The sequence below is a fragment of the Rattus norvegicus genome, chromosome 7 (genome assembly GCF_021556685.1).
Source record: "Rattus norvegicus strain SHRSP/BbbUtx chromosome 7, alternate assembly SHRSP_T2T, whole genome shotgun sequence".
NCBI classification, from domain to species: Eukaryota; Metazoa; Chordata; class Mammalia; order Rodentia; family Muridae; genus Rattus; species Rattus norvegicus.
Window position 1 is genome coordinate 48,117,648 of NC_141540.1, and position 25,516 is coordinate 48,143,163.

The 25,516-nt window shown below is 36.6% G+C and overlaps 1 protein-coding gene across 2 annotated transcripts in view; it reads right to left on the reverse strand.

Moving 5' to 3' along the window:
• The window catches only part of Lrriq1 (leucine-rich repeats and IQ motif containing 1), a 218,294-nt gene that overhangs the window by 184,679 nt on the left and 8,099 nt on the right, over positions 1-25,516 (reverse strand). For both annotated transcript variants that reach the window (NM_001447135.1, XM_087556318.1), the window contains 6 exon segments: positions 1,143-2,795; positions 4,417-4,491; positions 18,501-18,724; positions 21,735-21,852; positions 22,930-23,024; positions 25,115-25,226. In NM_001447135.1, the coding sequence (NP_001434064.1) occupies positions 1,143-2,795; positions 4,417-4,491; positions 18,501-18,724; positions 21,735-21,852; positions 22,930-23,024; positions 25,115-25,226 (2,277 nt within the window).

Here is a 25,516-nt window from a genome sequence, read left to right on the forward strand (position 1 = left end):
ATTGAGCTTGCCTCTGCATTTAATAAACGGAACTGGTGTCTCTCCTGTCTCACAGTCAGTTTCCTTGTGTGATGAGTAGTCTGGTGTCCTTACATATTCTGTAGAATTTAAAATATAATTCTCCACATCTCTGAAAAAACAGTACCATGTTTCTGATGGTCTCAAATTCCTACCCTAAGTACCTGAGATTTGATTCTCAGCTTCACCGATGGCCATATGCCATCATGTACAATTTACTCTAACAGTTAATCAAATGGTACTGCTCAGCCATGTCAGCTCAAACTACACTTGTTAAAACTGAGATAAAATGTTATTTTCATGCCTCTAAAATATATTTCATAAAATATATTTGACCTCCAAGGCACAGATAAATAAAAGCTGCAACTTGTTTGAAGCGCCATACCATCAAAAGAACCTTGAACATCAATTTCTGTGTCTTAAGTGGTTGATGCTGTATTCTCCATAGCAGAAAATTAGTAGTACTTAATGAAATCTAGCATGTGTATTGCAACTCTGTGGCATATGGTTAAATAGCATTTCCGTACAGGAAATCTAGGGTCTTCAATCCTGTCAGCACCTCTTTCACCTCAGGACATAGTTTCATGCGATTGCAGCCAGAATGTAGGCCACAATCTGGAGTAAACTCCTAAATTGGAAAAGCACTAAATGTTCTTATCTAATTCCAACCATAATTTCCAGATGTTCTTCTTTTTTCTTTTCTTTCTTTCTTTCTTTCTCTCTTTCTTTCTCTCTTTCTTTCTTTTCTTTCTTTCTTTTTTTTTTTTTTTTTTTTTTTTTTTTTTTTTTTTTTTTTTTACGGAGCTGGGGACCGAACCACTAAGCTAAATCCCCAACCCTTTCCAGATATTCTTACAGGGCATTAAATCAGGGCTCAAGACACTGAAAAAATTAAATCAAAGTTCATTAGACTGCTGAGATGGAGGATAAGCTTCTGATAAACTTTACTTGAAAACTTAAATGTAGTAGCCCTCTGAAAGGAGGGTTTTTCATTACTATTTCATTGGTAACTCCATTTATTAAGAAGCAGAATTCTTATATATAAAACCACCGAAAGGTCAAATTACATTGTAGAATACTAATTTTAATTCAATCTAGAGACTGTATTGCTACATTATAAATACCTGCTGTAGAGTTTTCCAAGGGCCAAGCTGGAGAATGGCTGAAGGATCCAAAGCAGGCAGTGTATTTGGTGAGCACTTCACAAGTCTCCTTTTTTTAACGATTTTCTTAAGTTGATTTTGCTCAAAGATTTCGGTCCAAGGTTTAAACGATCTTACCCAAGCTAGTCTCTTTTCCTCAATTGAAGATAATACTGTTATCTGTGAAGAAGAGCAAGCCAGGACACCAACACCTTCAGACTCTGTTTGTTTCCCTTCTTCCAGAGTTTCTTTAATCTCAGATTTAGGAGAGTCTTCCCCTTCGTCAGTGACCAAGAGGTAACAAGCACTGTGACTACCCGCTTCTTCACTGGGAGCAAGTTTGCCTGAGAAAGAATCCTGCAGGTCTGCCTTGCCTTCTGTGAGCACAGAAGCATTTGATTTAATGGTTGAAGCATCACAAGCCAGCACACCTTCTGGGATTTCCTCAATTCTTTCTGATTTTAAATCAGTCTCTTCATCTTCTGCTAGTGTTACACTTCTTTCTACAGGTTCAGGATTGTCTGGTATCAGTGGTGGTAGGTTTTTCTGTATGGAAATAGGTGAACTATTATTCTCCTCACATGATGACCCATCTTGCTCTGTCATCTCTTTGATTTCTATCTCTTCAGTCATTCTCTCATGATTCTCCTCGATGATTTCCGGTGCTTCATTACTGTCCTCTTCACTCATTTCTTCCCTGAATCCAAAGAGTTTTTGGGTCTCTTGTCCCACATTCTCCTTCGGGGCATGCTCTACCCATCCCTCCATTTGAGTTTCAGAGTTTAGTTCTTGCCCTGGGCACTGTTCGTTCACATTTTCCGTTAGGTCAGAGTTTTCCAAGTCACTTTTTAGGTCTCTATTTTCAGAGTTAATTTCTTGGTCAGCAGATTGTTCTGAACCTGAACATTGGTTGTTTGAAAAGTTTTCATTCATTTTTAATTTTGGTAAACTTTCAATTTTCTCGTTCAGTTTTAATTCTGCCAAAATGTCCTGGCTTGGTTTTAATTTAATTCCTGTCGATTCCTTCAATGCAATCTGTTTATGCATATTTTCTCTCTTGTTTAATTGGTGAACTAGGCAAGTATCTTCTTGCTTCTTTGAGTCACTGCCCACCGACTCTTTGTCTATACTACCCTTACTCTTTGACATCTGTACAATAGCTTGCTGCTTGCCATGACATTCTCCTTTCTTTAAAGCACAGGTGATGATCAGCGGTGAGTGGGCATGTTCCCTCAGTCTCTTTTCCTTGCTTTTTTGCTCTTCTCTCTCTTGTCTCAGGATGCTCTTTTTCTCTTCGTATTCCTTTTCCCGCCTCCTCCTCTCCTCTAGCATCTTCTTCTTCCTCTCCTCCTTTATTCTCTGTTCCTCTTCAATTCTCCTCCTCCTTTCTTCCTCCTTCTGTCGTATCTTTGCCTCCTTCTCTTTCAACTCCTGTGCTTTCCTCTTTTTCTTTTCGATTTGCTCTCTTATGATTGGGCTATACTTCCGGTAAGTTACCCATGCTCTATAATTGGCTTGAATTTTTACAGCTGCATCATGCTGCAGTTTGAATAAACGTGCTTTTTCTTTTTCTCGTAGCTCCCTTAATCTTGTTCTCTCCTCCTCCATTTGTAAATGCAAGTTTCTGATACGTTCCTAAAATAGAGATGGTTATGAGCATCAGCTAAATCTATAACGTTATAAGTATCTTAAATGTATTACTAAATCTAAATGTAGAGTGAAATTTCTCTAAAATTCCCTGGGGAAAAGTAGTCACTTATTTCATAGGAAATTAGTTCTTTAAGTACTTAGAAGATTTGGGTCACACTGCAATGTTGATAATACAGTTAAGTTATGAGCCTATGAGTTAATGATTAAGGAATTATCTGCAGATGAAAAGCACTTAAAATAAAGGTGACACAGGAGACACTAAGGGAAAAACAGGCTTAAGTCCATGCAAGAGAGAAGTTTCCAACTGTGATTCTCACATTATCTATTTCTACTTGAAGGTCACTATCTTTGAAAGTTCACTTTTCAGTGACATTTTCAAAAATAATCCCCCTTGCCAGACAGGGTGGCACATACCTGTAGTTTAATCCCAGCACTGAGGAGGAAGAGACAAGTAGATCTCTGAAGTCGATGGCAGGCTGGTCTATAGAGTAAGGTCTAGAACAGCCAGGACTACACAGAAACTCTATCTAACAAGACTGAATGAATGAAACGACCATCATGCTCTTACCTGTCTCTTCCAAGTCACATACTCTCCCTTTATAAAAAATTATTATTAGGAAGCTTTAGATCTTTTCAGTGTTTCCTAGGCTATTTTCTACTGTGCTTATTTTTTTTCCTCTCCAGTCAACACTTTAGATATTTCCTTTTAAACTCTCTTCTGCTTCACTAATGTCCAAGTATGTACAATATATTGTCATTCTCATTCATCAATTTGTAATGTTCACATTAAATTTTCATAAAACATAAACTTAATACTTTTAATAAATTATAATTATTCTTTTTGCATATGATATGCATGACTATTTGGTTAGTGGATGAAAGTTATGGTTATTTTAATAGAACCATATTTTCAAACATTTGGATGGCATGTCATTTATAATTATGTTTTTACTCAAATGAAATATTCTGTCTAGTGATTTCTACATACATATGTGTACAATAAACACACACACACACACACACACACACACACACACACACACACACACATTTTCCAGTCCTAGATTTTCAGGACTGAATAAAGGAAGATTTAAAAGAAATAAAAAAGGAAGAAATGTTCAGTTGGATAACAATAACTTATCTACTCTGTATTGGAGATTTAAATTAGAAATTTTATATACTTTATATTTGTAAAGTATAAATAAGTTTACATATAAATTATAATGGTAAGCAAACAATAAACTGAAATATTTATAATTATAATTACTTCACATTCAAAACCTTTCAACATACTCAAATAATTGTGTCAAAATGCAGGAATGTTTCTTCAAATCTTCAAATACTATGAAATGTACCCAATACTAGATTTACTTTTAAAACTTAGAATTTTAATTGTATAAAGATATAATCATTGAACTAATTTATTTTAAGGATATTTTCTTTCAATGATAATTTCTAATGTTAGCAAATTTCTAAGGTGAAAATAAGCTGCATTCTATATGATATAGGCAATATTATCTTAAAATGCTCATTATTTTTTTAAAACATAATAGTTTAGTTCAATTAAAGAATAATAATATATGAATACAAACGAAATAACATGTACCTCATGCTGTCTGTATTTTTCTTTCCATATTTTCTCTTCTTTATGGAGTTCATCATTCATCTTGTCTTGGTTTTGCTAAATATAGAATAACAGAATATTATTATATTCAAATATCAAATAACATATTCAATATATCAAATTCTTTCAACACACTTATAAATAATGATCAAATGTGATAATCTCCTTAAGTCTTCAGTTATTAGTAGTAAAAACCCAAGATACATGAAATACTCCTGAATAATTAAAAAAAAAGAAAAGGAAAAAAACCAACCTAACAAATAAAGGACCAAACTGCTGAAGGCATCATTGTACACAGTCTCACTCAGTGCTGTAGGCTACAGAGATATAGCAATAGAAAAGCCCATGGTATTGACACAAAAGTAGACATGTTGATCAATGGGGTCAAATTGAAGACCCAGACATTAATGTATATACCTATAGACACCTGATTTTTAAAAGAAGCTAGAAATACATACTGGAAAAAAGATAGAATTTTTAGCAGATGGTACTCAACAAACGGGATGGCTGTATGTAGAAGAACGCAAACAGATTCAGGCTTATCAACCCTGAAAAAACTTAACTCCAAATCAATCAAATACATCAACCTAAGGCCAAATACATTGTATCTGATAGAAGAGAAAGTGAACCCATTGGCACAGGAAAAGACTTTCTGAATAGAACACACACTAAAACCAACAATTGATAAATGGGACCTCATGAAACTATAAAGCAAAGGACACTGTCATTCAGACAAATGAGCAGGATGCAGATGAGAAAAGATTTTTAACAACCATTCATCTGATAGAAAGCAAACATCTAAAGTATGTGTAAAGAATGCAAAAAGAAAACTACATCAAGCAATAGGGTGCAAAGCGAAAGAGAGAATGCTGAAAAGAGGAAACTAAAATGGCTGAGAAGCTCTTAAAGAAACGTTCAACATCCCCAGTCACGAGGAAAAAGCAAATCAAAACTACTTTGAGATTTCACCTTAACAATGGTCAGATTAGCCAGATCAATAAAACATGTGATGTACCATGAGGGCAAGAATATGGAGTAAAAGGAACAGTCACCCACTGCTGGTGGGACTACAAATTGTACACCACTATGGAAATCAGTGTGGTGATTTCTCAGGAAGCTGGGAGTCTAACAACCTCAGGACCACATACCTCAAGGACACTTCATCCTTCCCTATACATAAGAGGCAGAATAGATGTCTGCCAATGGTTGAATGGATAAAGAAATTGTGGTACATTCACAAAATGGAATAGTAATTGACTGTTCAAAAGGAAATAATGAAATCCACAGGTAAATGGATGGAGCTAGATAAAATCATTCTGAGTGAGATGATAATGCCGAATCATGAAGACATGAGATAGGCATTCACTACTATGGGGATGCTAGCTCCCAATTCTTTAATAAGCATGCTACAACATGTAGAACACAATAGGTTATGTATAGGGTAAGGGACTTGATGGGGGAGCTTTCCCTAGGATGGGGTAATAGAAAAGACACAAATGGACTGGACTGGAGACTGTAATAGAGGACCTAACAGTGGGGGGGAAGAGAAGGTAAGGGAGGAAATATGGCAAGAGATATCTAAAATTAAGGCCATTTAAGGGGTGGTATTATAACTTAATAGAGTTAAAGATTCTATATATACATATGTGTGTATGTCTGTATGTGTGCATAAATGTCATATACATATACATACTTGAAGATGAACAAAATTAAATCACCAAATCATGGGAGAGACTGAGCCCCAAATGAACATTCTAATCAACAAATGAAGCCTGCTATTCCAGGAACTGATGACCTAATCATGAACAACCCAGGCTATTGCTAAGGCTGCTGGTAATTCTCCATAAACTGAGGCTGAAGACAATACTAACATAGCTCACTGAATAGGAAGAAATACAGCTGGTGTCTACCCAGAGCGTTCAGACTGTGGTTCACAATGGTACTAGAAGGTACCCTGTAAACTACCAAAGGAAAAAGGTGAGTGGCCAAGGAGCACTGACACACCTGAGAAGAGAGGTAAGACCAACTCTTCTGCTCTGAGAAACATGCCTGTAGGACGCGGGACACAGAAACCCAGGAACAGTCTGGGAAAGGACCCTTCTGGTTACTGTCTGCTCCTGGAGCTGAACCACTGGTCCCACAGATCTCTGTACACAAATCTCATGGGGGAGAGAGTTGGACTCTCAGAACTGTGGACATTCCTGAGAGATAAGGGAAGATCTCCACATCTGCTCACATTCCTGGCCCAAGAAGAACCTACCAAGTGATTTCAGGGCACAGGAATCGAGGAACAGTCAGGGGCAGGACACTTCAGTTTCTGCTTGTATCCAAAGCTTAAAGACAGTTATAAGAACCACTGACACACCGGAGAGCAGAGGTTAGACCAACTCTTCTGCTCTGAGTGACCCTCCTAGAGGCCTCAGGACAGACAAACTACAAATCAGTCTGAAAAAGTTCCCTTCTGGTTTCTGCCTGGCCCTGAGCTGAAATGGTCCCCAGCTTTTTGTACGCAGATCCACTTATAAGAAAATAGATCTAGAGGGATGCTGACACACAGGTTTACAGGAGGTTTAAGCCATTTTCAGAGACAGCAAGACAAGCTAACAACAGAGACAACCTGATGGCTAGAGGCAGGTGTAGGAACCTAAGCAACAGAAACCAAGACTACTTGGCATCATCAGAGTCCAGTTCTACCAACAAAGCAAATACTGGATACCCAAACACACCAGAAAAGCAAGATTTGGATTTTGAATCACACCTCATGATGATGATAGAGGACTTTAAGATGGACATAAATAACTCCCTTAAAAAAATACAGGACAACACAGGTAAAAATGTAGAAGCCCTTAAAGAGGAAACACAAAAATCCCTTAAAGAATTACAAAAAACACATACAAACAGGTGAAGGAATTGGACAAAGCCATCCAGAATTTAAAAATGGAAATAGAAACAATAAAGAAATAACAAAGGAAGCAACCCTGGAGATAGAAAACCTAGTAAAGAGATCAGGAATCATAGATGCACGCATCACCAACAGAATACAAAAGATAGAAGAGAGGATGTCAGGGGCAAAAGATACCATAGAAAACATTGACACAACATTCAAAGAAAATGTAAAACACAAAAAGCTCCTAACCCAAAATATCCAGGAAATACAGGGTACAATGAGAAGGTCAAACATAAGGATAAGTATAGAAGAGAGCGAAGACTCCCAAAGTAAAAGGCTAGTAAACAAAATTATAGAAGAAAACATCCTTAACGTAAAGAAAGAGATTCCCATAATTGTACAAGAAGCCTACAGAACTCCAAATAAATTGGACAAGAAAAGAAATTCCTCCTGTCCCATAATAGTCAAAAGAGCAAACACTCAAAGCAAAGAAAGAAGCAGTAAGAGCAGTAAGGGAAAAAGGTCAAGTGACATAAAGGCAGACCTGTCAGAATTATACTGTGGACTATAAAAGCCAGAAGATGCAAGGCAGATATCATACACACGCTAAGAGAACACAAATGCCAGCCATGGCTACTATATCAAGCACAACTCTCAATTAACATAAATAGAGAAACCAAGATATTCCATGACAAAACCAAATTTACACAATGTATTCTACAAATCCAGTCCTACAAAGGATAATAGATGGAAAAGTTCAACACAGGGAGGGAAACTATACCCTAGAAAAAGCAAGAGAACAATCTACTTGCAACAAACCCAAAAGAAGAGACACACACAAACATAATTCCAACTCTAACAACAAAAATAAAAGGAAACAATAGTCACTATTCTGTAATATCTCTTAAAATTTATGGACTCAATTCCCCAATAAAAAGACACAGACAAACAGATTAAATATGTAAAGAGGACCCAGCATCTTGCTGCACACAGGAAACACACCTCAGTGACAAAGACAGACACTACATCAGAGTTAAAGGCTGGAAAACAATTTTCCAAGTAAATGGTCCCAAGAAACAAACTGGAGTAGCCATTCTAATATTGAATAAAATCAACTTTCAACCAAAAGTTATCAAAAAGATAAGGAAGGACACTTCATATTCATCAAAGGAAAAATCCACCAAGATGAACTCTCAACTCTGAATATCTATGCTCCAAATTGAAGGGCACCTACATTCATAAAAGAAACCTTACTAAAGTTCAAAGCACACATTGTACCTCACACAATAATAATGGGAGATTTCAACACTCCGCTCTCATCAATGGACATAGCATGGAAACAGAAACTAAACAGAGACACAGAGAAACTAACAGAAGTTATTAAACAAGTGGATTAAACAGATATGTATAGAACATGTCATCCTAAAAAATAAAAGTGTACCTTCTTCTCAGAACCTCACAGTACCTTCACAAAAACTGACACTATAATCAGTCACAAAATGGTCCTCCACTGATACAAGAAGAAATAATCCCATGCCTCCTATCATATTACCAGACTAAGACTGGTTTTCAACAACAATAAAACAACAGAAAGTCCACATACACATGGAAGTTGACCAATGCTCTACTCAGTGATAACTTGGTCAAGGTAGAAGTAAAAAATGAAATTAAAGACTTTTTAGCATTTAATGAAAATGAAGGCACAACATACCCAGACTTATGGGACACAATGAAAGCACTGATAAGAGGAAAACTCATACTCTGAGTGCCTCCAAAAAGAAACAGGAGAGAGCATACATTAGCAGCTTGACAGCACACTTAAAACTTGAGAACAAAAAGAAGCAAAAACACTCAAAAGGAGTGGACAGCAGAAAAAATTCAAAATCAGGACTGATATCAACCAAGTAGAAACAAAAAGAACTATACAAAGAATCAACAAAATTAGAGGCTTTTTTTTGTTTTTTTTTCTTTTGAGAAAAATCAACAAAGTAGACAAACCCTTAGTCAGACTAACCAGAGGGCACAGAGACTATATCCAAATTAACAAAATCAGAAATGAAAAGGGAGACATAACAACAGAATCTGAGAAAATTCCAAAAATCAACATATTCTACTACAAAAACCTATATTCAACAAAACTGGAAAATCTGGATTAACTAGACAATTTTCTAGACAGTTAAGAGGCACCAAAATTAAATAAGGTTACTTAAACCATCTAAACAGTCCCATAACTCCTAAAGAAATGTTAGCAGTTATTAAAAGTCTCCCAACCATAAAAATCCCAGAACCAGATGGGTTTAGTGCAGAAATTCTATCAGACCTTCATAGAAAACCAATACTTTCCAAATCATTCCACAAAATAGAAACAGAAAGAACACTATTCAATTCATTCTATGAAGCCACAAGTACTCTTATACGTAAACTACAAGAAGACCCAAAATAGAAAGAGATTTTCAGACCAATTTCCCTTATAAATTCTGATGCAAAAGTACTCAATAAAATTTTTGAAAACCAAGTCCAAGAACACATCAAAACAATCATCCATCATGATCAAGTAGGCTTCATCCCAGGAATGCAGGGATAGTTCAATATATAGAAATCCATCAACGAAATCCACTATGTAAATGAACTCAAAGCGGGAGGGGGGAAACATGATCATCTCTTTAGATTTAGAGAAAGCATTTGACAATACTCAACAACCCCTTCATGATAAAAGTCCTGGAAAGATCAGATATTCAAGGCCCTTACCTAAAAATAGTAAAAACAATATACAGCAAACCAGTAGCCAACATCAAACTAAGTGGAGAGAAATTTTAAGCAATCCTACTAAATCAGGGAGTAGACAAGGCTGCCCACTATCTCCCTAGTTGTTCAATACAGTACTCGAAGTCCTAGCCAGAGCAATCAGACAATGAAATGAGGTCAAATATATACAAATCGAAAAGAAAGAAGTCAAAATATCATGATTTGCAGATGATATGATAGTATACTTAAGTAACCCCAAAAGTTCCAGCAAGGAACTACTAAACATGATAAACAACTTCAGCAAAGTGACTGGATATAAAACTCAAACAAATCAGTAGCCTTCTCTACTCAAAGGATAACAGACTGAGAAAGAAATGACACCTTTCACAAAAATCCCAAATCACATAAAACACCACAGTGTGACTCTAACCAAGCAAGTGAAAGATCTATATGACAAGAACTTCAAGTCTCTGAAGGAAGAAATTGAAGAAGATCTCAGAAGATGGAAAGATTTCCCATGCTCATGGATTGGCAGGGTTAATATAGTAAAAATGGTCATTTTGCCAAATGAAATCTACAATGCAGTCCCCATCAAAATTCTAACTCAATTCTTCATATAGTTAAAAAGAGCAATTTGCAAATTCATCTGGAATAACAAAAAACCTAGGATACTGAAAAATATCCTCATTAATATGAGAACTTATGGGAGAATCACCATCCCTGACCTCAGGCTATATTATAGAGCAATAGTGATAAAAAACTGCATGGTATTCGTACAGGACAGGTAGATAGATCAGTGGAATAGAATTGAAGTCCTACACACCTATGGTCACTTGATCTTTGACAAAAGAGCTAACAACACCCAGTGAAAAAAAGATTGTATTTTCAACAAATTGTGCTGGTTCAACTAGAGATCAGCATGTAGAAGAATGCAAATCGATCTATTCTTATCACCCTGTACAAAGCTTAAGTCCACATAAGGATCTCCACATAAAACCAGATACACTCAAACTAATAGAAGAGAAAGGGGGGAAGAGCCTTGAACAGGTGGGCATTAGAGAAAATTTCCTGAATAGAACAACAATGGCTTATGCTCTAAGATCAAGAATCGACAAATGGGACCTCATAAAACTTAAAAGATTGTGTAAGGCAAAGGACACTGTCATTAGGACAAAATGGGAACCAACAGATTGAGAAAAGATCTTTACCAATCCTCCATCCAATAGAGGGCTTATATCCAATATATTCAAAGTACTCAAGAAGTTAGACTCCAGAGAATCAAATAACCCTATTAAAAATGGGGTACAGAGCTAAACCAATATTCTTAACTGAGGAATATCGAATGGCTGAGAAGTACCTAAAGGAATGTTCAACAACCTTAGTCATAAGGGAAATGCAAATCAACACAACCCTGAGAGTCCACCTCATACCAGTCAGAATGGCTAAGACAAAAAAACTCAGGTGACAAGAGATGCTGGCAAGGATGTGAAAGAAAGAGAAACACTCCTCCATTGTTGGTGGGATTGCAAGATGGTACAACCACTCTGGAAATCAGTCTGGAGATTCCTCAGAAAATTGGAAATTAGTGCTACCTGAGGAGTCAGCTATACTATTCCTGGGCATATACACAAAAGATGCTCCCACGTATAACAAGAACACATGCTCTACTATGTTCATAAGCAGCCTTATTTATAATAACCAGAAGCTAGAAAAAACCCAGATGCCCCCCAACAGATGAATGGATAGAGAAAATGTGGTACATCTACACAATGGAGTACTACTCAGCTATCAAAAACAATGACTTCATGAAATTCATGGGCAAATGGATGGAACTATAAAATGTTATCCTGAGTGTGGTAACAAAATCACAAAAAAAAAACCACACATGGTATGCACTCAATGATAAGTGGATATCATCCCAAAAGCTCGAATTACCCATGATACAATCCACAGACCACATGAAGCTCAAGAAGAAGGATGATCAAAGTGCAGATGCTTCAGTCCTCCTTAAAGGGTGGAATAAAATATTCATCAAAGGAGATATGGAGCAAAGTTTGGAGCAGAGATTGAAGGAATGATCATTCGGAGCGTGCCCCACCTGGAGATCCAGACCATATATACACAGTAACCAAACCTATACAATATTGATGAAGCCAAGAAGTGTATGCTGACAGGACAACTGATACAGCTGTCTCCTGAGAGGCTCAGCCAGAGTATGACAAATACAGAGGCGAATACTAGCATCAAACCATTGAACCGAGAATGGGGTTCCCATTGGAGGAGTTAGAGAAAGTTTGAAGGAGCTGAAGGGGCTGGCAACCCCATAAGAACAACATTACCAACCAACCAGAGCTCCCAGGGACTAATCCACTTATTCAAAAGGTACAAATGGACAGACCCAGGGCTCCAGCTGCAAATGTAACAGAGGATGGTCTTGTTGGGCACCATTGGGAGGACAAAGCCATTGGTCTTGCCAAGGCTGGACTTCCCAGTGAATGGGAATGTCATGGTTGGAAGAGAGGGATGGTTAGGGGTGGGGAACACCCTCATAGATGAAGGGGCATAGGGGATTGGTAGGGGGTCTTATGGATGGGAAACCAGGTAAGGCAATAACATTTGAAATGTAAATAAAAATATCTAACAACAACAACAACAACAAAAATAATAATAAAGAAAGAGGCAAAGCCCACGTACAAATCCTTTGAACTACAGTGGTATCCTGTCTGTTAGTTATATTTGTGCAATATAGGCACAAAGCCTATGGTAACCAATCAATAACTGATTTGGTTAAGGTCCACGCCACTAGATGGATAAAATATCCCATGCTACTTGGGAAGCTAAAACCTTGAGCCTAGATATGCCACGGACCTAGAAAAAAAATCAAATAATAGAGTTCTGCTACCATAATGGAACATAATGATAAAGTGATTCCTAATCATATTCACTATATTCACTCCATCTGGACCTCGGTCTTTCATTAGCAAGGAAGCCTCTTCCTGCATCAGATGAGCAGTTAGACCAAACCTAGAGAATGAGAGACCTTAGCGCACTCAACCCTTAAAGGGATGCTCCTCCCCTCAGGGCTCTAAGAATTCAGCAGACGTAGGAAAAGAAGAATTATAAGAGCCAAAGTGAATGAAAAAAACACCCAAAATTTAGAGAAGTCTAGAAAAAACAAGGCTGGGGAACATATGAACTCAGAGACTGTGATAGCATGATTGAATCTGAATCAGATAGGATCCCTGAACAGAAAAATGGACACAAGTCCCCATCCCTAACCTAGAATCTATCTCAAGTTGGTAACTATTTGCAAATAAAAATTAGTTTTCTTCAAGGAAATCTTTGTTTCTTTGGGGAAACAAAGTACTTTTAAGTTTAGGCCCCATCACCAACCGTAGATGGTGAAAACAAAATGAACTTAAAGGCATCTTTGGAACTTCTTTGTGTCATAACATTCATTCACAGCTATTATTACATATTTAATAATTTATAATAATAATAACAAATAGTATTAGTAGCAGTGATAGTAGTAGTAGTAGTAGTCTGGGTAGTATTATGGCTTCTGGTTTTATGTATTTTGGGATATCTCACTGTATGATAATGTACGAGTCTATATGGATTTCTTGTGCTTTTTCTTTGGCTCTTAATTTGGTTACTTTGTCCTAATCTGTTTTAGTTTTAGTCTTTCCTAATTTTATTTTATTAGTATTACTTATATGTTGCTTGTTTTCTAGGAGTGAGAGGCAAAAGGGTATGGAGCTGGATAAGAGGAAAATTGGGGAGGAACTGCTGGGAGAAGTGGATGGAAAACCATAATCATAGAATGTTGTTGTAAAAATATAAAAATAATAATGGGTATTGTTGTCTTTTATCCCGCTAGGTCTGCACTACAGGTGCCCCAAGATATCTGCTAGATATCTCGGTGGAAACACATCCCAGCCGCACACTTTTCCTGCACTCAAACCCTCACATAAAAGAACACACAACACAATAATCTTAGTTCCAATTGATAAGATATAATTGCCCACTTAAACATACAAAGCCCGGTATTATCCATCCCTTGAGAACATTAATAACAACCTGTAAATACACAGAGCAGAATCTTAACACCACCTGCCATCTTGTCCTGCCACGGCTTCTCCCCTCTCTCCCTCCCCTGTCTCCTCCTCTCTCCCCTAGTCTCCTCCTCTGCCTTCAAACTTCTCTCCCACCCATCCTTCCTTCTCCTCCAATGACAGGCCTCCTTCTATCCTGTACCTGCCCCTCACCAGTACTTTACAAAGTCAATGGGGAGGTGGTTCTGGTGAAGTCACCTGAGTTCTGAGTCCTTGACTAGGCAGCTGTTCTTGGGGCAGTGGAATTAGCATCAAAATACAGTAACTTCAGGGCAAACCACAACATTTCACCCTTTTTGTCTAATTAAAAAAATATTTTCTCTCAAATATAAGCTGAGCACAACTACTATCATTTTGTAATTAAGAGCACAAAATATATCTAAGACCCAGTCCAACACTATATCAGTTAAACAGAACATTTAGTTATCCATTCCAGCTTCAGAAAGCCTTAAAATCTGTATTATATCTTGGCTAGCTTGTATACTACCTGATAACTATCCAATAAAATATGTATATTTAGAGTTAAACAGCCTGATAGGCTATGAGACTATAACGTCTTCAACCCCGTCAGAAATCTGGGAATGACCAAATATCTATACAAAAAGGAAGCCTAACACAGCTTCCAGAACTGAGAGGTTGTAGAGACAAATCTCCGCTAGCACAGTCCCCGGTTAGCAACATGTGAGCTCAAGTCTTCAGCCTTCTGGCCCAAAATCAACTGACAGACTCTGGAAATGCAGATTTTGAAGGGCTGATCACCCTGTCTTGGCAGGGTTTATCAGTCAACTATTCTGCATAATTTGTCCTTTTCTGGACAGTATTAGTCTGCAGATGAAACAGGCAGTTTTGTCCAGTGACTGCCTAGCCACAAAGTATTGCCTCACCTGGAGGTAGAGATGTTCACATTCTTCGTTAAATCCACCAAAGGGGAATGTTAGGAGCAGATATGTCTCAACAAAAGATAAATAACTTTAAATCTCAAATTTTGTGGATTTCTGACGTTTTTGAAAACCAACTATCTTTATAAGGCAATCTGGACTGTTGTCTTTATATCTTAATAATATCTTGAAAGTTCTCTCACAACATCAGTATGAAAAATCTACTTTTTAAAAAGACATTTAAAAAATAATGTTTTGTGATTCATGTAGCTGTGGATTCTTTGCACAGGATATAAGCTTGAAATTAACATTTAAAAATGGTTTTTTTCATGGCAATTTGGTGTATGAATTGGGAATAATGGAAGACCATAATAGAGGAAAAACACAATGCATCCAGCTTTAGATGCATTTGTAGTAGCAAGTATCAATAGAAGTTACAACATTAGCTTTATATTTTTAAATAGGCTGGTATTGATAAGAGCAAATTATGGGTGATGTCAAATAATAAAGCATAGGGTTAATGATGGAGGAAAAGAACTGAGGTTTTGCAAAGTGCCATGGGTCATGGCAGACAGAAACATAAATCTAAATAGACATGGATAAGAGTTGCTAAACTTGTATGAAGATAATCAAGACAGTGAAATGCAAAAGAGAAAGTACACAAACAAGAAACAAATCAACATGGAAAAGGTTAATATAGCATTTTTATATCATGTTTTATCTTCTTTGAAAAGGTGTTATTTGAGAAGTTCATCATAAACAAAACCTATCAGAACAAGGGCCATAGGAAAGATAAGGAAGAAGTAGATGTGAAAGAAAGCACTTTTTAAGAAGCTCATCTATTACAAAGAAGGTTGCTATGACCATGGTGGAGCACTTGTTCTTGTGGTAGGTATGGTGGGGAATCTTTTAGTTACATGCCCAAGAGTGGTATAACTGCATTTTCAGGTAGAGCTTTTTCAAATTTTTCTCAGGAACTGACTGATTTCCAGAGTGGTTGAACCAGTTTACAATCCCACCAGCAATAGGTGAGTGTTTTTCTTTCTCCACATCCTCACCATCATGTGCTGCCACTTGAGTTTTTGATCTTAGCCATTGTGATTGCTGTGAAGTGGAAATTCAGGCTCATGTTGATTTGCACTTCTCTTGACTAAGAACTTTGAAGATTTCTTTAAGTGTTTCTCAGCCATTCAAGATTCTTCTGTTATGAATTCTCTGTTTAGCTCTGTACTCCATTTTTTAATTTAGTTATTTGAGTTTTTGGGGGTTAACTCCTTGAATATATATATTGGATATTAGCCCTCTGTTGGATGTAGGCTTAGTGAAGAATTTTTCTCAATCTGTAGTTTGTAATAGTCAGAAGCTGGGAACAACCCAGATGTCCCTCAATAGAAGAGTGGATACAAAAAAATGTGATTCACTTACATGATGGAGCATGACTCAGCTATTAAAAATGAGTATATAAGTAATTTTGTAGGCAAATGATAGAACCAGAAAATATTACCCTGAGTGAGGTAACTCACACCCAAAAATCATGCATGGTATGTACTCAGTGATAAGTGTACATTAGCCAAAAGTACAGAGTACATAGGATACAACCTACAGACTGTAAGAAGTGTAACAAGCAGAAATGCCCATGTGAGGAGGCTTCAATTTCACTTAGAAAGGGGAAGGAAATAATCATGGGAGGCAGAGGAAGGGGAGGCACCTGGGTCAGAGAGGGGAGGGGATCAGATATGGAGGGAAGGGACAGGAGAGAAGCACAGAGGGGACAAGACCAAGAGAATGAATGGAAATAAGCAGTTTCAGGGGTGGGAGGTGAGAGGACCCTCTAGAAAGTACCAGGAAGTAAGATACTCTCAGAACTCAAAAGGAGTGACCTTACTAAAATTGCCCAACAGTCGGGAAAGGGACCTCGACTATGGAGACTTTGGAAGTTGAACTAAATGTATTTTTCATTATTCTATGTGTAGGTATGGCCCCCATAGATTCTTATGTTTGAACAAGCCTATGGTAGCCAGAGAGTGGGATGTGATTGTTTGAATATCCTTGGCCAAGGGAGTGGCACTATTTGGAGGTGTGAACTTGTTCCAGTAGATGTGGCCTTGTTGGAAAAAGTAGGTCATTGAAGACATGGACTATAAGACTCTTGTCCTAGTTCCCTAGAAGCCAATTGTCTCCGGTCTGCCTTCAGAAAAGGAAGCATTACTCTGAGCTTCTCCTTTGTTATGCCTGCCTAGATGCTGCAATGCTCCTGCTTTGAGGATAATGGACTGAAACTCTGAACCTGTAAGCCAGCCTCAATTAAATGTTGTTCTTATAAGAGGTGGATGGGTGTGGTCTCTCTTCACAGCAGTGAAAGCCTATGTAAGATACCCCATAAGATTTATGATAGCTGCTTCTAGATGGCTAAGAAATTTAACAAAAATGCAATCAACTACTATTGGGAAGACAGTAAATTATATATTCTGTATTCGTTATAAGAACGTTGAACAGTCTAATGCAAAGATTTCCAAACAACAAAGTATAATAAAGTGCATATTTAGGTATCCATTAGATCTACAAAGGACTAATTTTCTTGAATCAGAATTTTATGAAAAACATCATTCTAAGTTTCAAAAATTAAGTTACAACCATGGAGAGCAGAGATTGCTATCATTAAAACGTGCACCTGAGGTTTTTTATCTTCCAGTGGTAACTAAAGGAGACAAATAGCTTATTAAATTTAATAGTCATTATTCTCTAAAACTTAAAGCATTTCAGTATAAGCAAGTAAATACTGCTCCAATTAGCTACAACTAGAGCATTAAAAAAACAAAACAAAACAAAAACACAGAATTCTGGATAATACACAGACCAACCTTAGTTAGTGAGACACAAAAATTGGTCTTGCCTCTATATAGACATGCAGTCCAACTCCCAAATTCCATCAGTTTTTCCAATCAGTTTATCAGTGCTATTATGATTTAGCCATACAAACCTCACTTTGAACACTCTTAACAAACAGAAAAGAAAACAGAATTATCAATCTACAGTGAAAAAACTTAGCTTAATTTAGGGGCAGGGCTCAGAATGCCACCTAAATTACTCAACCACTTTAATATATCTTATATAATGTGCCATATGTCAGACAATACAGAGAATACATTATATAATCAAAAGAACTATCTTTTCCTATGATTCAAAAGGCATAAACAGCAATAAGTTGTGTTTGAAATTTCAAATTATATAGGATATCCCTTGAGATTCCATAAACCTCAGTGGGTTCTAAGATCAGGAGTCCACATGGGAAGTTCTGATAGAGTTCATGCAAACTAATCCAGATCCATGATCAGGAATTTCCCTCATCAAGAGTAATTAAAAGACACACAGTAATCACCAGTCATACTTCAGACATCAGAGGGTAGCTATGCTCTTATTGAGAGATGAAAACTACCATACCTTATGAAGATTCTCTAATTTTTTCTTTTCAACTTCAAACTGTCTTATCCAGCATTGTCTCTTTTCATCTTCCTCTTGAAAGCTCTGTTTTTCCCTGTCACTCTGGGCTTCCAGAATTGCTTTATCTTTTACTTCTAGTTCCTGTTGTTTGTCCTGCCAAGCTTCAAAAGATTTTCTACATCGTTCTTCTACTTCAAAGTATCCAAAACTCAAATCAGCCTCATCTGCATTCATTCAGAGAAACAAAGGTGCTATTCTTGAGATCAAACCTGCCATACTGATCTATATTACAGTACAAACATAATGTAAAAGCAAATAACCAAAGCAAAAGGATATATATTTTCAATCGTAAATGGATGTCAACAGCCATGCAGCTATGCAGATATGCAATTTCATCAGTATAAAAATTCTATTACTGTCAATAAGGAAATCAAATAACTTTCCTTAAAATAGTCCCTAAAATTTAAAATAATGCGTGAGTGTGTCTGTATATAAGGAGCTAAGTGATACAGTTAAGAGATATTGTTCAGGATTCTTTTGGTTAACTGATCATTCGTGTTTCCATATGAATTTTAAGATTTTGAGAAATTTCTGTGGAGAATTACATTGTAATTTCGAAGGGAATTACAGTGAATTTGTTGATTACTTTTGGGATCTGGTTATCAGAATATTAATACTACCAACCCATGTACAAAGGAGATCTTTTCATTTTGCTGTGTGTTCTTCAATGTTTTCATCAGTGTTTTTTCTTAGTATTTGTCTTTTGAATTTCCTATGTGAGCACTTAAATTTTTCTTTGGACGTTATGCTGGCTTGTTTTATGTCAACTTGATAGAAATTGAAGTCATCTGAGAGGAGGAACCTTCACTTAAGAAAATCCCCCCTTAAGATAAAGCTGTAGTTTATCCCTGTAGGTGAGTTTTTAAACAGTGATTGACTTGGGAGGGCCCTCATTGTGAGTGGGCCCAGCCCTGGGCTGTAGTCCTGGGTTCTTTAAGAGAGCAGGTTGAGGAGGCATGGGGAAGTAAGCCAGCAAGCAGCACCCTTCCCCCCATGACCTTTGCCTCAGCTCCTGCCCCCAGGTTCCTGCCTGAGTTCCTCTCCTGACTTCTTTCAATGATGAACAGTGATTAAGCAACATAAGCCAAACAAACTCCTTCCTGCCCAAGTTGTTTTTGGTCATGGTGCTTCATCACAACCATAATAACTTTAATTATGACATATGGTAAAGGGGATTGTTTCTCTGATTTCTCTTGTTTCAAAAGATTTTCACTCATATATACCATCTTTCCACTCCTTCTAACCTGCTCCCTTGTTTTTCTAGTCATACCCCACCCCACTCCCCATGCACTTCTCCATTTCTTTTTAGAAATAGGCAGACCTCTCAAGGATATCAACTAACCATGGCATGTTAAAGTTGTAATAAGACTAGGCACCTTTCCTCATATTAAATTTGGATGAGGCAGCCCAGTAGGAGGAAAGGGCCTCAAGAGTAGTCAAAGGAGTCAGAGACCACCCTGCTCTAACTGTTAGGTCGAGCTTTACAACCATGACATATATGCAGAGGACCTAGGTCTCACTCAGGTTCCTGGGTTGGTGGTTCAGTTTCTGTGAGCCCCTATGGACCAAGGTTAGTTGATTTTGTGGTTTTTCTTGTGGTGTTGACCCCTCTGGCTCCTACAATTCTTCCTCCTCTTCTTCCTCAGAATTTGATGATTTCTGACTAATGTTTAGCTGAGGGTGTCTGCATCCATTCCGAGCAGTTGCTGGATAGAGCCTCTCTGAAGCATGGTGATTATACCAGCCTCCTATCTACTAGTATAACAGAATATCATTATGAATTCTTCCTTCCCTTTCCTCAAAACCACGCTCTCTCCCTCCCTCCTTCCTTCCTTCCCTCCTCCTCCCCTCCTCCTTTATCCTTTCCTTTCCTTTTTCTCTTTTCCCCCCTTTACCCCCTTTCCCCCTTTTCTCACTTCCCCCTTTTTCCCTCTTTTCCTTTTTCCTCTTTCCTTTTTCCTTTCCTTTCCTTTCCTTTCCTTTCCTTTCCTTTCCTTTCCTTTCCTTTCCTTTCCTTTTTGCCGGTAGTGTTTAATTCTATCCTGGAAATGTAAGTCAAAGGTTTTGTGCCTTGGTTGGTGTCCTAAGCCCTCCACTGTATGTCTTGCTTGGTTATAGGAAATGGCAGGTTTAGGCTCTGTGTTCCCTTTTATTAGGAATCTTAGCTAGGGTGACCCTGTTACATTTCTAGGAATTTCCATTGCCCTAGGTTTCTACCTAGCCCCTAAAGTGATCCCAATTCCAGTTGTCTTCCCCAGTACTCCTTCTTTCCCTCCTTCCTGATCTTATTACGCCTATTCCCATCTCCACCTGTCCCCAGTCCACAGAAATCCATGTATCTGATTTCTTAGTCTCTCTCCGTTTGCCTTGGTATATGGGGATGATGTTGATTTGACTGTGTTTATTTTATAACCTGACACTTTGCTGAATATATTTGTCAGCTCGAGATGATTTCTGGTGCAGTCTTTGGGGCCTCTCATATATAGAATCAAGTATTCTGCAAGGGTATTCTGAATATAGAGATATTTTGACTTCTTCTTTTCCTCCTTATATACCTTTTATTTTCTTCTCTTATTATTCTAGATAGGACTTCAAGAACTATATTGAAAGAGTCGTGAGCAAAAATAGGTTTGTCTTGTTATGATTGTAATGAGATGCCTCAACTTTTTCACCATTTAACATGATGTTGGCTATCAGTTTGTCATGGACAGTCTTTATAATGTTTAGAAAAATTCCTTCCATACTGAGTCTCAATAGAGTATTTATTATGACGGGATGTGGGAATGTTTCAGAGATCCTTTTCTGCATCCTTTGAAGTGATCGTGTGATTTCTGTGCTTGAGTTCAGTTATATAGTGAATTACATATATTGATTTACATATGTTGAACCATCTCTGCCTCCTAGGAATGAAGGCAACAAGATGGTGAGTGAATTTTAAAAACTAAAAAAAACACCTGTCATCTCCATCCCTACCCATTTCCCCTCCAATTCACCCCTTGTCTTTTCTATGTATTCTTGAATTCATCTTTTTCTGTATTTGATTAAGGAATAATGACTTTCAGTTTTTAAAATTTTTACAGTTGTATATTTACAAGTACCCATTTAAAAATTTCAACACACTTTGATACATCATGTAAAAAAGTCTTTAAACATATAATTTGGAATACTGCCCACCTGGTAAAACATATTCATCCATGGATATGTCAAGAGTAATAGGCTCAGGAACAGATACACGCTTGGCAGAAGGAGCTAGACTTCTCATAAATTCTTCCTTGTCTATTACAGATAATATCTTAGAGGTTAAAAGAATATCTTTATTATTTTATTATCAAAGAAAGTCAGAGTAGGGTAAAACTATGATTTTAATAAAGTCTAAATACACAAACCTAGAATCTGATTTACTATAAACTTTTTAAAAACATTAATATTTTCTTTATAAATATAATTATACTCTTAAAGTTTTAAAAACTAAGTGATTGTTAATCTATAATAGTCAGTTAATATGCTTAATTATACCTTCAAAATATTCCTTGCCCCCTGATGATTTTCTATCTTTATTTTCTTCTTTTATCTATCTTTATTGTCTGTGCCAATTGTTCATATACACAGGTTAGTAATATACTCAGTATAATACAAAGAAAACTACTATCTACTTAAACCTGAGTCATGCATTTAGTTTTGACTGAAAGTAATATATAATTAAGTTTCTTTCCTCTGAGGTTAAAATATATAAGATATCTGCACTGATGCAACAAAACTCAAAATTAGTATTTCAAATCTGAATGATAACAAAAAAGACTAAAAAGGATATAAAATATTGTTCAAGTTATGTTCCAACTCTTACAAAGAACGTCTCAACAGAGTTAGAGAATATACACTGAATGAAAACGAATCTAAGTAGAAAATCTTTAAAGGACATTCTTCAAAATACATTGGGAGGGTTTCGACCTGTAAAATGCTGCACTTTACATTTATTTTGTAGGGATTTTTCTTCTGTGTTAGTTTCCAAATATAATACAAACCCTTCTGCTCTTATAGATTCTCTGCAGTAAAGTATTTTCTTTCATAAGAAATACAATAAACATTATAATACATTGTTTTGCTTCAAAAAAAGGATAAATGCAGTATTATTCTGCTGCCCTGTGTATATGAACATTTAATTCCCAAATATGTATGGATCAAAAAACTAATTTTAATAACTGAAATTTTTGTAGTTTTATATGATACACCAGAGCATACTATGAAACAAAAAAAATGATTTGCTTAAAATAATTAAACTTCAGGCAATAAACTAACATCCCATGTAACAGAAAATAACAAATTCCTAGCTGCAATAGTGAGTCCTTCCATTGATAAGTTAAATGCATACCTTCATTAATTGCTCAGAATTTGCTTTAGATTCAGGTGATGCTGATCCAGTTCTCAAATGCATATGACTGTCAGACACTGCGCCATAACTACAACCTAGAGAAACGGGTGTACTATAATTTCAAATATTAGAGTGCACATCAAAATCTCAATCCTTTTTATTACTCTTTCACCTTAATTTCCATCAACATACTTAATTAGCAACACTAACTCCAAGAAATAGAAAGTTCTTTTTAAAAGTTGTAAAAAAAAGTTATCAGTATTTGTAAAATAAAACCAAACTTCTAATGCTCGCTGTCTTGCTATCGCTCTTCATAGTCTACACGGTGTTTTATTTTTTTATGTACATAGAATCAGAGCTGTTTGACTATACAATACTGTGTGACTCAATTCTTGGAGAGTCCTGAACAAACCTCTACTCACTCCAGGTGCAGACCTGAACATAAAGCAAAACAAAATAAAAACTACCAAAGTCAAACTTGGTGAACCAACAAGGCGAATAGGATTGCTTGCATGAATATGGGTAAGGAGTTTCTTACAGAAACAGGACTGATTGTAAGACAGCTCCATTAGCATAGTTCACACCAGCCTCAGCAATAGCTTAAGAAGCCTGGAACCCTGGGTCTCACAACATGATTTGCAAAGGGCTCTAGATTTTGGAGAGCATCCCTTGAAAGCCATTCATTTGGTCTCAGCTTCTTGAAAGCAGCTCATCTGATCTCTGCCTCTTGGCAGCTATGATGGACTGAGTATTTTCTAGGCAGTTATGCTGACCTGAGACTCTTCCTTTCCATCAGGTATGTTTGTCTGAGAATGTCTCTCAGCAGTCTGTATTGTTTATCTAAGTCTGGAGAGTGAGAGGCCTCGAGTGTCTGGTCAGTTTCAGAATTCCTAAAGCTTCAGGTTTGGTTATTTCCTGAGTCCTAAGGAGCCCCCATTCCTATTAATATCCTAAGTCTCGCTGAGCTTCCTGCAGGATGGAAGGGTTCACTTCCTTTAGAACACCCAAAGTCTTGAGGAGATACCCTTCAAAGTGGAGTGTTTTATTTCATAGGAAATTGAATACATATGCAGCATACAATGACGCCTTGATAAGAGAGAGAAATAAATGTCGTCTCAATTCTATTTGACAGAAACTGACACTAGAATCTTGTACAACACAATGAAAATATTTTCTACAAATATTAATTTAAAAGATTAAAATTACCACAACGAATGATATCAATTTATTTTATGAGATTTTTATTTCCTTTTCATTATCATTTCAAATGTAATTACAGTCCTTCTCTTTAGTGTTTTGTAATAGTAAACCACCTTAACAGAGGATGATTAACTCCTCCCATTTACTTTACCAAATATGATATATTTCTTCTCCAATATATATTCACAATCTTTCTGGAGTGCACTACAATGTAAAAAGCTGAAGGAAAACAAATATAATTTTCCACATTTTTCTCCAACTGACTTTCTGTAAGTTAAATCCAATTATATTTTTATAAAGCTATTATGTATAAGGGGAAGCAGGTGATGTTTTCATTTATTGACCCAAGTTGTGATAGAGGAAGTTTGAATCATAAATAAGATTCTACAACAGAAAACTAATATCACTATAGGACTTGTATGTTTGTGTATATGTGTGTGCATTTGTGTGTGTGTACATATGAGATGTGTGTGTTTTATGTATGTGTGTTGTGTGTTTGTGTGTGTGTTCTGCGTCTATCTGTGTGTTGTGTGTGTATGTACATGGGGTGTGTATGTGTGTGTAGATGTGTGTGCTATGTGTGTGACGAGTGTGGTATGTGTATATTTGTGTATGTTGTTTGTGTTGTCTGTGTGTACATACACGGAATATATGTGTTTTGTATGGATGTACATGGGTTATGTATGTGTGTGTTTCTGTGGATGTTGTGTGTGTATGTACATGGAGTGTGTGTTTAGGTGTGTGTGATATGTGTGTGATGTGTGTGGTATGTGTTTGGTATGTGTCATGTGTATATGTACATGAGGTATGTGTGTGTTTGTGTGGGTGTATATGTGTATGTGTGTATATATGAATTTGTATAGTGTATGTATATGTGTATGAGTGTGTGTATGTATATGTACAAGGGTGGTGTGTGTGCTCAAAGATTGTTAAAAGATATTTAAAAGAATGACTCCCTTTTTACAGATACATGTTTTATACTTACTGAAGACATCAGTATCTTCCAAGTCCTGAAGAATGAGCTCTTCAGCAGTTTTACTCTTGTTCTTTATGACGCTGAAATAATGAAGAACTGACTCTGGCAATTCAAGTACATCCTAAAATTCAAGTAACAAAAATATGAGAGGATTACCAATGGTCATATGTCAAATATTGCAGTTTTTATCTCATACCAAAATATTCAGCAAATGGTGTAAATAGGTAAAAGTACCCATATAAAAGGTCTATTCCAAACAAACATAGTTGCTTAAGTTTTTCCTTCTGTTTTCATGGAGTTATGTCTTTCTAGAAAATTCTAAAAAAACAAGTGAAAAAGTTAACTAGTTATAATTTGCATTTTTATTAGAAGTACCATGTTTCTGATCCCATCCATATCAAATATATTCTT